This window comes from Eumetopias jubatus, unplaced genomic scaffold, assembly GCF_037043125.1.
Source record: "Eumetopias jubatus isolate StellerSeaLion01/CBP00866 unplaced genomic scaffold, mEumJub1_p1.0 scaffold_10, whole genome shotgun sequence".
Taxonomy (NCBI): Eukaryota; Metazoa; Chordata; class Mammalia; order Carnivora; family Otariidae; genus Eumetopias; species Eumetopias jubatus.
The window spans coordinates 106,595,179-106,607,084 of NW_028274816.1; the positions used below are offsets into that span (position 1 = coordinate 106,595,179).

General features: G+C 52.6%; 1 protein-coding gene across 2 annotated transcripts; it reads right to left on the bottom strand.

The window, feature by feature from the left end:
* Positions 1–875: 875 nt before the first annotated feature.
* On the bottom strand, positions 876–11,366 carry PHB1 (prohibitin 1). 2 transcript variants are annotated; one of them, XM_028093714.2, is made up of 7 exons: positions 11,295–11,366; positions 9,781–9,895; positions 8,276–8,437; positions 5,966–6,108; positions 5,680–5,796; positions 3,311–3,406; positions 876–1,974 (listed from the first exon to the last, which is right to left on the bottom strand). In XM_028093714.2, exons 2-7 carry the CDS (start codon positions 9,866–9,868, stop codon positions 1,762–1,764), a joined length of 819 nt encoding a protein of 272 aa, XP_027949515.1. In that variant the 5' UTR covers positions 9,869–9,895; positions 11,295–11,366; the 3' UTR covers positions 876–1,761. The 2 variants fall into 2 exon arrangements, with proteins under 2 accessions (XP_027949515.1, XP_027949516.1); XM_028093715.2 differs by having other exon boundaries at positions 11,249–11,346.
* Between the last annotated feature and the right edge of the window lie 540 nt (positions 11,367–11,906).

Below are 11,906 nucleotides of genomic sequence, written 5' to 3' on the forward strand. Positions count from 1 at the left end.
GCAGGACCAGGCTTCGGTGGGAGGTTTAGCTGGGCCCATGGCACTTTTGGAGTGCTCCGGGGGAACGGGAAGGGACTGGACCTCCGCTCGAAAGCCCTGGGAGGGGAGCAGGTGCAGGGATGGGGGGGACCGGGTCTCTGCCTTTCTCAGCTGACCGCTGCCCCTCACTCGGGGCAGGGCGGGGCAAGGAATGCGAACCCAGGCCACAGACCAGCCTGTAGAGTCCTCTTAAAGACCGTTCTCCTTGGCCAGGTGGTGAGCCCAGGGATGAACCGAGCACAGAGGTTGAAGCATCACCCACCGAGTGCTCACCGCACTGTTGTTCCATCTTGTTCCTAAAAGGATTTCAGGTGAGTGACTTGTTCACATCTCAGCGGTGGGTTCGCTTTCCCTCCCCACCATCCAAAACGCATCAAGTTGGCCCCCTCAACTGCCAAGCCATTTCTACATCAAAACAAAAGAAGCCATATAAACCCACTGCAGAACACCTAAAGCCATATAATGAACATCAGCTTCGAACTCACGTGCACTAAATTGCACGTGTCTCCTGTGCCGTTCACTCCCCTCCCCCGAGGGGAAGGCACAGTGGTACCAAAAGCCACAGAGGAAAGGCAACTCATCTCCTCCACTCACGTGGCCTCTGAAGAACCCATCTTAGGACAAACCTCACCTGACACCACGGAGATTCATTTCAGGCTGGGGATGGCTCTGGAACACAACACAAAGCTGTTTTCTGAAACCAAAGCATCCCCTGCCTTGCTGGAGATTCCGTCCCAGCTGGCGAGGCAAACACGTGCACATGAAAACTGCTAGAATGCTCCATCCTGATCTCCTGGCTCCCACAGACAAAAAAAGCAAACCCGTTAAGACTCAGCTGGAAGGTTCTGGGTATCATTTATTGACGGCAGTTTACACACATTTGTTTTCTTCCCATGGCCATTTCCTTCAAAGCACGGGCACAGAGCCCTCTGGAAAGGCAGTTTCTGAACGAGGGAGCCAGAACGCAGGACGCACACGGCTTTGGCAGGGATGCTCAGACTCGGCAGGATGCAATCCTTCAAGCTGGAATTCCGTCGGGTGTCTTGAGACACCAAGGTGGGGGGTGGAGAGGAATAATTCAACAGGACTCACATCCCAGGCCAGGCCTGCTTGCTCGCCCTCCAAGGCCGTCCCGGTGGCAGGAGCCTGGGGGGCAGCGCAACAGGCCCACCCACCTTCCCAGGGGCAGATTCTTCAGTCCATGCCCTGCTGTTCACACCTGCTTCCGCCGGCCCCGCAGTTAGAGAGAATCAGCCTTATGGTGAGAGACAGATGACTTCCTCTCTGACCCTCCCTGGCAGCTCTTCAGCTGGGTCTGTGGAGGAACCGCTGGGAAACATGGAAGCCTGTGCTTTCCCGTCAGCTGCGCGTGCGGTGGTCCTCACGTCCTGCCCAAACGACAGGCTGGACGCTCCAAGGGCGCTCAGGCCAGCCCCCGGGCTCCCGGGCCCTGGGCGCTACTGCCCCGCCTCTCTCCCGCCGACCGCCAGGACCGCCAGTGCCTAGGCCGGAGCGCCAGTGGGCCCCGGGCACTGGGCAATTTGGGGGAGGGAGGTGGATCAAAAAGTGGATGGAAACAGGACGAATGAAAAAGCTTCATCTGATAAGGAGAGATCTGAAGTGATTTCACTTTTATTTCCTTCACTTTAAGCCAATCGGGAAATTTCACAGTGATTTCTGGGGCGGGGGCAGAAGGGCGGCGGCACGAAGAGCGGCCGGGCCTCACTGGGGCAGCTGCAGGAGCACAGACTGGCCGGCCGGCAGGTACGTGATGTTCCGGGAGCGAGAGAGCTGGTACGCGATGTCCTCGGCGGCCTCCAGCTTGCGCAGCTCTACGAGGCCATCGCCCGCGGCGGCGAGCGAGTTGGCAATCAGCTCGGCAGCCTTGGAGTCACCCTCGGCAGAGATGATGGCCGCCTTCTTCTGCTGCTCAGCCTAAGACAGGGGCGGTGGGGGGAGACCAAGATCACACCTAAGGGTGCTGGACGGCAGGCAGCGGCCTTGGAAGGACCAGGCCACACGCCCTCACCGGCTCCCGGAGGAATTCTGGGAATCCAGCTCCCCGGCCTCCAAACAGGCCCAACAAGCACCGTCCACCCAGTCCTCCTCTTTCCTGCAATGCACTGCCCACTTCTCGCCGTTGCGGGGACACACTTCTGTTGGCTGTGGTAAGTATCTGTCTTATTCCAAAGTTCTCATTAACGTTAGCAGCAATCCAGCCCAGCCATCTTACTCTGAGCCAGGAGGATCCAAACTGAGGAAAACAGGAGAGAGAAAAGGTAGAAGCCATCCTGAGGCTCACCTTTCCCTCCAGGCCCCAGTCAGAGTGACTTTCCTCTAACACACCTGTTTGAGGAGACAGAGCAGCTGACGAGGAGCTACAGGCCCGTGTGATGCTCCCCTGAGCAGACCTGGCTCCTGACCAGGAACCCAGGCAACAGAACTCGATCTCTAGGCGCTCCCTGCCCGCATCAACAGGAGAACCTCTACCTGCAATGCCCGACTTGGTCATGTGAGGAGGGTATGGCATTAACAAATGTTAACCGAGCACCTACTAAGTATTCCCAGGTACAGTCTCAGACCTATGTTCGAGACTCTGGACATGGGGGCGGGGAGAAAAAAAAAAAAAAAGCAAGACAGTACCTGCCCACAAGGAGTTTATATTCCCTAATATTAAATGCTGGCCACCCATACATCGCTCTTTTCCCTGCTTCAAAGGACTAAGGTTCTTGGATTAGGACTAACCCAAGAAAAACTAGCAGTGGGGAGAAGGGACAGCAAGAAATAAATACGCTTCTGCAAAGACCAGAAGACCAGACTGCTATGCAAATACAGCATGTCCCATCACACTCTGCCACATGTGGATGGATTTAGTGCTGGAAAAAAAATCCAGTGACGATAGCACATCTGGTGCAACGCTTGATCCTTTCTGCTGTCAGCTTTCACTGTGCAACCGCAGTTAAAAATGACTTCGCAGTGAAGCTGAAAATATTCCAGGAGAAAACGTTTTTATTTGCAGGAGAGTGTTTTTGATCTTAGGGAAGTGGAAGAAAAATGACCCTTCGGAGATTTTAGAACATCACTTCACATATCCCTGACTAGCCCCCAAAGACTCTGGAACCAATTGCAGGAGGACGGTTCCTTTAGTCCCCTTCCGATGATCCCGGAAAAAGAGATGACAGATGATGAATCTCCAGGCCACCCAGCAAACGGGGAGGCTGAGCACAGGAGAAAGGGGAGAGAGGCTCCTGCCATCTGGTTGAACGCTCACCTTTTCCACCACAAATCTGGCCCTCTCTGCTTCCTGCTGAGCCACCTGTTTGGCTTCTACCGCTTCTGTGAACTCCTTCCCGAAGGTCAGATGCGTCTAAGGGGAGAGAGGGCGCGAGATGAGGCGGCGTGACTGCTCAGGCAGCGCGGCCCTGAGGCCCCCACATCACTGGGAGGAAGAGGCCAGGAATGGCTCCAGCAGCTGGAGGCCTCTGTGAGGCCAGAACACCCTTCCACCTCCACATCCGTGTCCAAACTGAGCTCCCACCCCCAGACGCCTCGGCTGCCTCAACAGTGCCCGCATGTCAGTGTGTCGCCCGCGGTGCGGCGATCTCAAGCAGAAAACAGCCCGTGGGCACCAGACGGTACCCCCTCAACTGACCACCTCCCCAGGGGAGGAGACTGTGGGTTCTAGGACCCCCACCGCCGACTAGTGCTCATCCAAGGTCCTTTGATGGCCTGTTCGGAGCCCCCAGAGAGGCCAGATGGAAAACTGAGCCCCTGAGAGGGAAGGATGCAGCTGGTTCTCAGGGATTCGAGGGCGTGCTGCTCTCTGCTTATGGCTTAACCGGTCCACTTCTTTCTCACAGCAGCCTCCCCACGAAACAGGAAGAGGAAGAGAGACAGTGGAACGAAAATCATGGTATTCCCCATGTGTGAGTGCTTCTGGTAAAGGGTTTAAGAGAGAAGGCAGGGAAAGCTATTGCTTATGGTGAGGGTTTACAACTCCGACTACCCACAGACCTTCCCTACTGGCACGTTATCACTGAGACTTGGCTGAGGCGATGGTCTGCAGTGACAGCGGAAACGGGACAGAGCTCAACTCCTGACGCCTGATCTAGAGCAACTTACTCATTTACCCAACTTTTTATTAAAAAGGAAAAAATGCAGGGAAGGATGGTATTGGTTTTGCTATCAAAATCTATTTGCCTCCTCTCCTCCCCGACCCTCCCAAACTCTGCTTTAAAAAAAGGAAAAACAAAAACATGAGCAGCTCAAAACTACTCAGGAGTAAATCCTAGCCCCACTGTCTTCCACAACTTTTAACACGCCTCGCTCTTAAACTGCAGCTGTTCTACTTCGCCTGTTCCATTTCTGGACTCGTGTTCATGGTCTGGGAAAGAAAATACCATCCTGAGAAGTGAAAAAACGAGTAATTAAGGAATAATGTTTCTTTCTAAAAGGGCCAGTTGAGGGCGGCAAATTCCCCATGAAATCTCATTTTCTTCTCACATCTCTTAGATATGGTTTCTTGTGGTCAGCCCACATTTCCCCAGAACGGAGTATGTGGTTAAAGACTAGCGAAATACTAACCAGCGAAATACCAAGCTTCTCCTTAGGTTTTAGCATTTTCTCAGAGCCAAGGTGTTTAGGTTATCAGTGAGTGGGTCGGCTAGCCGAGGAATTGCTCTGGTTAGAGCTGAGCAACTGCAACCTGGCATCCTGCCAGCAGAGGGAGCCCACCAGCCCTGCCGCTGCTGCCGCCGCCGCCCCCACCGCCGCCACCGCCGCCGCCGCAGCCGCCACCGCAGGTGGAGCTGCGCCCTCCGGGTTAGTGCTGCGTGTTGTTTCAACAACTGCACAGATGCTGTGGGGGAAGTGGTGCCTCTCCCATGCGATGCACCAGAGAATGAACAGGAAACACTTTACCTCGCTACCCGAACAAACCACTCCAATGATTTTTCCCAGAGAATCTAGAAACACGACGCCTTCCCCTCACCCTCCTTGATCTGAAAGGCTATCCTGCCCGTATTGCTTTGTTTGAGCTACGGCATTCAGCGTCATTAATACACACACTGTACGGTCTCCAGACGCTAGCTTACACCTCAGAGATGTCCTGTGCCCCCCACACCAGACTTTGGGGAGCAGAACCACTCATTTACACTCTATCACCTTTCACCGGGGGTTCCCAGAGCTCACTTCAGTGAGCTGTAGACCCTAAGTGTTAGGAAATTCCCAGGGGGGGGGGTTCAGGCTGGGAGATCTGCACTAGGGAGAAAGACTCTCTGAGCCCTCTCTAGCCTCACCAGGCAGTTTCTTCCTGTGTCAAACAGGGCTCGCAAGACATTACTTCCTAGGGAGCTCCCGGGAACACTCACAGTGTCGGAGAAGGTGAAAAATCTACTGGTTAGGGACCCTAGATCAGGTAGGGCTAGAAGAAGAAAAATGTGTGTGGCAGAGGGGAAGCAAAAGAACCCTCATCCGAAAACAAACTCAAGGAGACTGCCTCATAGTCAAGAAGGTTCTGCGTTTTTGAGTCTCACATCTAGGAAAGTGGAAGGCAGGACCAACAGTGTCCACCCAGAAATGGAGCCAAGCACCTGAACAAGAACTGCAGCCCTTTCCTCATAGGCTCCCTGAGGGTCTTACCAAGGACACGTCATCCAGGATGAGCCCAAAGGTTGCTGCTCGCTCCGTAAGGTCATCGCTCACCTGTCTGGAGACCAGCTCTCTCTGGGTGATCAGCTCTCCAGCATCAAAGCGAGCCTGGTTCCAAAGGAAGGCAGAAGAGCCAGTCAGGATGACGAGGAAGCAGAAAGGCCAGGAAAACTACCGGCCATGTCCCAACCCACCCACTGCCACTCTCTGCCTGCCACCTATCTCTTGGGGGCCTGGCTGCAGGCTCCAGGCTCCAGGCTGAGGCCCTGTCACTCACCACCACCGACTTGAGGATCTCCGTAGTGATGGATGGTAGCACCCGCTCATCATAGTCCTCCCCGATGCTGGTGAAGATGCGGGGAAGCTGGCTGGCAACGGGCCGGAAAAGGATGCGCAGGGTGATGTTGACGTTCTGTAAATCTTAGGGTAGGGACAATTGCTGGAGTTACAAATAAAAACCACGGTGGCCTCCTAGATGACCTCTCCTACCCTCAATTTGCTGTAATTTGTAAGTAAAGTTGCTGATGTTAAGACCCTAGAGGGCAGGAGCCCCTATGCATAGCTTCCTTGGTACAAAACCCAGCAGAGCTGCAGAGCTAGGAACTTTTAAAGGTTTGTGGTGATGACAGCTTTTCAGTATGTGCTGAACGCCCTCGGATAGAAGCAATTCAGCTTACGTGTCTGACAGGTACCATGGGATGTTTGAAACAGCTAATGTTTTAAGAAAACAGGCCAATGCCAAGAATTTTCAGGTGAAGCCTTTCCAAAGCCCCCGTCAGGAGGATGCCTTGGAGAGGTTATCACGGGTCCCGCGGAAACAGTCCACACCGGCTGGACCAGCAGTACAAAGACCAGGGCTGCAGTCCTACCCTGCTGTTTGCGAACGACGTGACCTCACTAAGCCTTAACCAATCTCGGCTTATTTCCTTGTCTGTCAGAATGGGGGTGATTTCATCTGCCTTCCTGGAACACTGGGGGGAAGTGAAGGAGAAACGAGATATAACAGCACTGTGTCAAATGTGCAACAGATGTAAGGGGTCATCAGACTCATCTGGAGCACACTTCTCATTACTTGGCCCAGGCAAAGGGTGGGGGAGGGAGGGCGCCACGAAGTTAATTACAACTTCCCCTGACGATTCAGGCCTGCCTGAGGCTAAAGCATGGTCAGTGTCCTGGCAGTCACCAATGATACGGGGACCAAGCACCCATGGGCTAGTTCTGAACCAGGCACCCAGAAAAGTGGGAAATGCACGCACACTAGTTCCTGATCTCTGGAAATTCCTATCAACAGTTTTGAAGATGAGTAAGTAATGTATCCTTACAACAGTTGTAAAACAGCAGAGAAGGCAATCTTGAAGAGGTGGGAAGCTTAGAACTACGCTCGTAAGTTAAAATTTTATTTTTCTTGATTAACCCCACCCCACCTTTGATCTCCTGTGGGAGGCCAGCCAGACCCTTGAGGGGCCAGGAGCTACAGGCCAGGTTGCCCAATGCCCATGCCCAATGTCAATTTACTCGTCCCCGCCTCTGCCTGACACGCATCTCTTACTATAGCCCCACCTCACACGAAGTTCCTCCCAGGAGCCTGTGCAGCCGCCTGTGGGGGCTCGCTGTTCTCTGCTCCCCTCCACCCCAAGCCCTTGGCTCTAGAATTCACCACGCTTACTGGAACTGCCCATTCACATGTCTATGTCCCTAGGGGGACTGAGCTCCCAGAGGCCCTGCTTCAGTTATCTTTGAACCACCCCATTCTGCGACCCACCACAAAACCTGGAACAGTCACGGTAAGCACACATCTGCTGGGGAACAACACTGAAGGCATCAAATGTTACGGAGACAATAAACCAACATCCACATGACCCTCGCCTCTTGCTGCGCAGAAACGTCACCACTGAGCCAGCACAACTGCTTTCCCATTTACTACCTGTGCATCTCTCTGTGTAGGATGGTGGGAGAATGGTGATGGCAGTTCGTTTTAGGCCCACTGCGAATCCAGGGGCATGTCAGCCACCAGGGGACTGCTCTCAAGGGACTCGGGCCCCCTGGGAGGCGCAGTCTGCTGAGCGGCTGACTCTTGATTTCGGCTCAGGTCATGATCTCAGGGTCGTGGGACTGAGCCCTGGTTTGGGCTCCACGCTGGGCATGCAGCCTGCTTAAGATTCTCTCTCCCTCTCTTAAAAAAAAAAAAAAAAAAAAAAGGTAACAATGTGAGGCCAGCACTGCTGGAAAAAGAGGCCTTGGAGAACAAGGCAAAGGATAAGCTGGCTGTGAAGGCACACAAAATGGCTGGAGCCTGGTTTACAGTCACTCTGGGAAATGAGATCCCACGGAAAGGGTCAACTGAGGGAGCAAAGGCACTTTTATATTTCTTTAAAACTGGAGCACTACGTAACTTTTGAAATAGACCTTTGTGTATTTCTCTAAATCTGTACAGCTGTGTGTCTACCTTAGGTCCGTATTTCTATGAATTCTCCCGGAAAAATATGCAAGGAATTCTTATTAGGGGAGGTTCAGCTTCTTCTTCTTCTGGATCCTATGGCAGCCCTCCCACACACTCTACTTTATGTGACCCACAGGCAAGACTCACCTTTGCTACCAGTGATTACTGGCACATTACGTGGTCGAGAGCGGCAATCAAAGATAATAGGTTTCTGTACCCAAGGGATGAGAAAGTGAGTTCCTTCTCCTACCACAATGTCCTGTACACCACGGAACCGGTCAAAGATGACAGCTCTGTGCCCAGCATCCACTAGGAATGAAGGATAATGACAAGTCAGAAAAATCCCTTCACCTTTTAACCAAAAAGGCTTATCTGTGAAAGCTCCCTGGTGCTTTCTGTTATTATTGTCTCCCCTCTCCTGCTCTGTCTTCCCGTACTTCTGATCTCTAGCAGCTCTAAGTAGCCACAAAACTGAGCAATCCCCTCCCATCCCAGTGTCTTCCCAAGGACTCTGGTAACAGGATCTGCTCTTCAGCATCCTTTCTCCTTGAAACAACTGGCTTGATTTTCTGATTAACTATCCCATCCCCCAACACATTTTCAGGAAATCACCTCCCAAAGCTTCTTTCCAAAACTCACCAAAATCTTCACTGTTACCACATTCCATCCTGGTTCCAATTTAAGCCAGTGTTTCCCAGAAGCAGCTCCCTAACCTTGGAAATTCTAAAATTTGGAAGGTCCCACTCTCCAAGAAGTTGGTTTCTCTTAGGTTTTAAGGGTTAACAGAGCTGTTCTTTTGATTCAGAAAGAAATCAGTGATGGTGATTACTGTCTAGTTGTGCGGAGTGGCTACGAAGATCAGAGCATAGAGCTACGCCATTTAAACCAAGTAAGCTTTTCTTGTCAGCTGTTCTGTCTCTGCCTTATTGGACTTCAGAACTGCTCCAAATATCTTCACTCTGAAAGTAACCCTCCTCTTGCCAGACAGTCACATATAAGGTAGGTCAATCTACTGTTGCTTTCCAACCATGAAAGCCAGAGAAATGTCAGAGTTGGAAGGTAAACCAGTTCAGTCCTACTGCTCGATCAAAGAAGCAGCTGAGACCTAGGGAGGGGGAAATGGCTTGCTTAAGGTCACACAAGAAAGTGGAAGAAAAGTCAGCTTAAGCCCCTGCCACACTGTCAAAAGCTGGGCAAGGCACTTCGAAGATATTTTGTCTGGAATCACCCCTATGCAGCAGAGCAAAAGCTCCCGCTCGGGTAAGAGCACTAAAGATCTAAAGCCCTTGCTGAGTTATTCCACACGAGGCAGAAAGGAACAGATGAGATCTCCACTTCAGCTAGCTAGCAAGATCCTGACACTGTGCTGCAGCATCACTTCAAACCAACAAGAGCAACTGGGAACGTTTAACCAACAACTAGGCTGGGAGGCTCTTTGCAAAGAAAGGCTCTGAGAGAGCTTATGGCTACAAGGAAGGACAGAGGCTCGACTGACAAGGCAACCATATGGTGCGGGATGGCAACAGGTGACCCTCTAGGTCACAAACACATTCACAGACAGCAGCTGCCACTAGGAGTATCACGTGGGCTCTGCAGACCGATGGAAATCCTCTGGCAAAGGGCAGTGACCCACCACCCCTTCAGTGCCTCACCGTTATACAAGGCAGAGTTCACCACTCCTCCTGCAACAGCTAAGGCCAGGCCGAACTTGCCAATGGACTCAAACACTTTGGCAGCCATGTCTCCTTCTGCTGGACCCACTCACACCTATGGGGATAAAAACAAAACAAACAAAACAACTTGATCCCAAAATTCTAAGAGAAAGCCCTCTCTGAGACACCGTATTCACTTCTCAAGCTGGCTATTTATTTCCCCACTCCTGAGGGCTCTAAATCATGCACTGAAGAACATAATAAATAAGTAACTCTACAGCTTGGAAAAGTGTGGTATCAATTCTGCTTTTTAAATTTTTCTTCTTTCAAGATTTTGTCAGAGAGAGTGTGCACAAGCAGGGGGAGGGGCGGGCAGAGGGAGAAGCAGACTCCCCGCTGGGCAAGGAGCCCTATGGGAGTCGTGGGCAATGATCCCAGGACTCTGGGATCATGACCTGAGCCGAAGGCAGACGCTTAACCGACTGAGCCACCCAGGCGTTCCTCTTCTTTTTCTACCGCTAAGGAAAGGGGGGTCTGAGGCACTTGATTCAATAACGGGAATGAGGCACAGGCTTGATACCCCCACAGAACTCCGCACCACACTAAACCACCCTTCCATTTCCTGGACAAGCAGGCCCCAAGGCAAAGGCTGGGTGGTTGGTTCTGGACAATTCTGGTCTGGAAAAGTAACTCACAGAATGCGCTACATGGTGATTCCAACAGCAAAAGTAACACTAACAGCTAGCTTTTATGCCAGGAGGCAGTCTTCTAATGGCAATTATTTAATCCTCCCACCAACCCCTATGAAGCAGGTTATCACAGATAAACCGAGGCACATAGCAAGGTTACAAGAGGAACTGAAGATCACACAGCCATTTCGTGGTGGAACCAGGATTAGAACTTGGAGGTCTAAGTCTAGCAAGCCTGACTTAACTCCTCCCCGTAGTGCTTCTCCACCATCAGGTATTAAGAATAACCTGTTATTACGGAAGCAGGAGGTGGGCGACATTCTGGGACCAAGATATCAGAAGAACCAACCGGGCCAAAAGGCTCTCCATAGCTGCAGCGCAAGGGAGAACCCTGGAAGAAGTGGGAGGACGGGGCTGAAGCGGGGTGGGCGGGAGCACGACTAACCTAACTAGAATCTACTCCCGCACTGAACTTTTTAATGCCCCGCCCCGGCGGCGGCGTCCACTTCAGATTCAAATCCTCCCAGACCTGAGGCTTCTTTGATCACTTCCAGTGCATTTCAATGTTTCTTACCCGAGGCCAGGACACAGCCCGGACCCCGCAACCTTTCCATTTCCAAGAGCTTCTGGATTATTCCTCACCCCGCCCCCATACACACCTCCCTTACTCGACGCAACCCCTGGCTCGTCCCGGGCTCACCCCCTCTCCCCTCTGACACGAGGCAGACCAACGCACGCACCCTGCCCGCCCAAATTGCGAATGGGAACCCAGAAGAGACCTGCAGAGACGCCCGGGCGCCGGCGGAACCTTCGCACCAGTCTCACCTGCTTCCACGCTGACCTCCACATGAATTCCGCAGCCACATATACCACGCATGCGCTGGGTAGCTCTTTCTCTTCCCCTCCCCCCTTCCAAGATCCGGGCCTCCGATTGGTGAGAAAGAGCGCTGTGCATTCTGGGAAGGGCGGCTTGCGGCCTTACCCGGCTTCCCGGCTCTTCGCATTTGAACTACAATTCCCAAAAAGCCATTCAGCGTCTGGCTCTCGCGGAAAAGCCTTTCCTCTTTGGTGGGAAACGGACGAAAGGTTGTCGCAAAGCCTTTTGGGGGCTGTAGTTCCTTGCGGTTAAATGCCCGTGCCTGTCCTGAAACGGTGCTGGAGCCTGCCAGGAGGTGAGCCCTAGGGCCTCAGAAAGAGTGGCTGGGGATGCGGCTGGTGTTGGCAGGGAACGCGCCGGGGCAAGTTTACGGCTGATGAAGGAAGACAGGTGAGCACCCTGGAGAAAGTTGTGGGGAGATAACTGGTGGGCTGAGAGACCTTGAGGGAAGCAGATGGGGCCATCTTTGCAAAGCCCTGTCACGAAATGTCCTGAGTGGTGGGACATTGATTGCCCGAACCAGAAAGAAGGTTAGAAACCATCTGGACTAGAAAAAGAGG

Coding starts and splice junctions, on each gene's coding strand:
- PHB1 (XM_028093714.2), bottom strand. CDS start 9,868: ATGGCTGCCAAAGTGTTTGAGTCCATTGGCAAGTTCGGCCTGGCCTTA. Junction 6,109..8,275: donor AGTAATCACTGGTAGCAAAG/GTGAGTCTTGCC, acceptor CCCTACCCTAAG/ATTTACAGAACGTCAACATC. Junction 1,975..3,310: donor CCAGATTTGTGGTGGAAAAG/GTGAGCGTTCAA, acceptor CCCCTGTCTTAG/GCTGAGCAGCAGAAGAAGGC.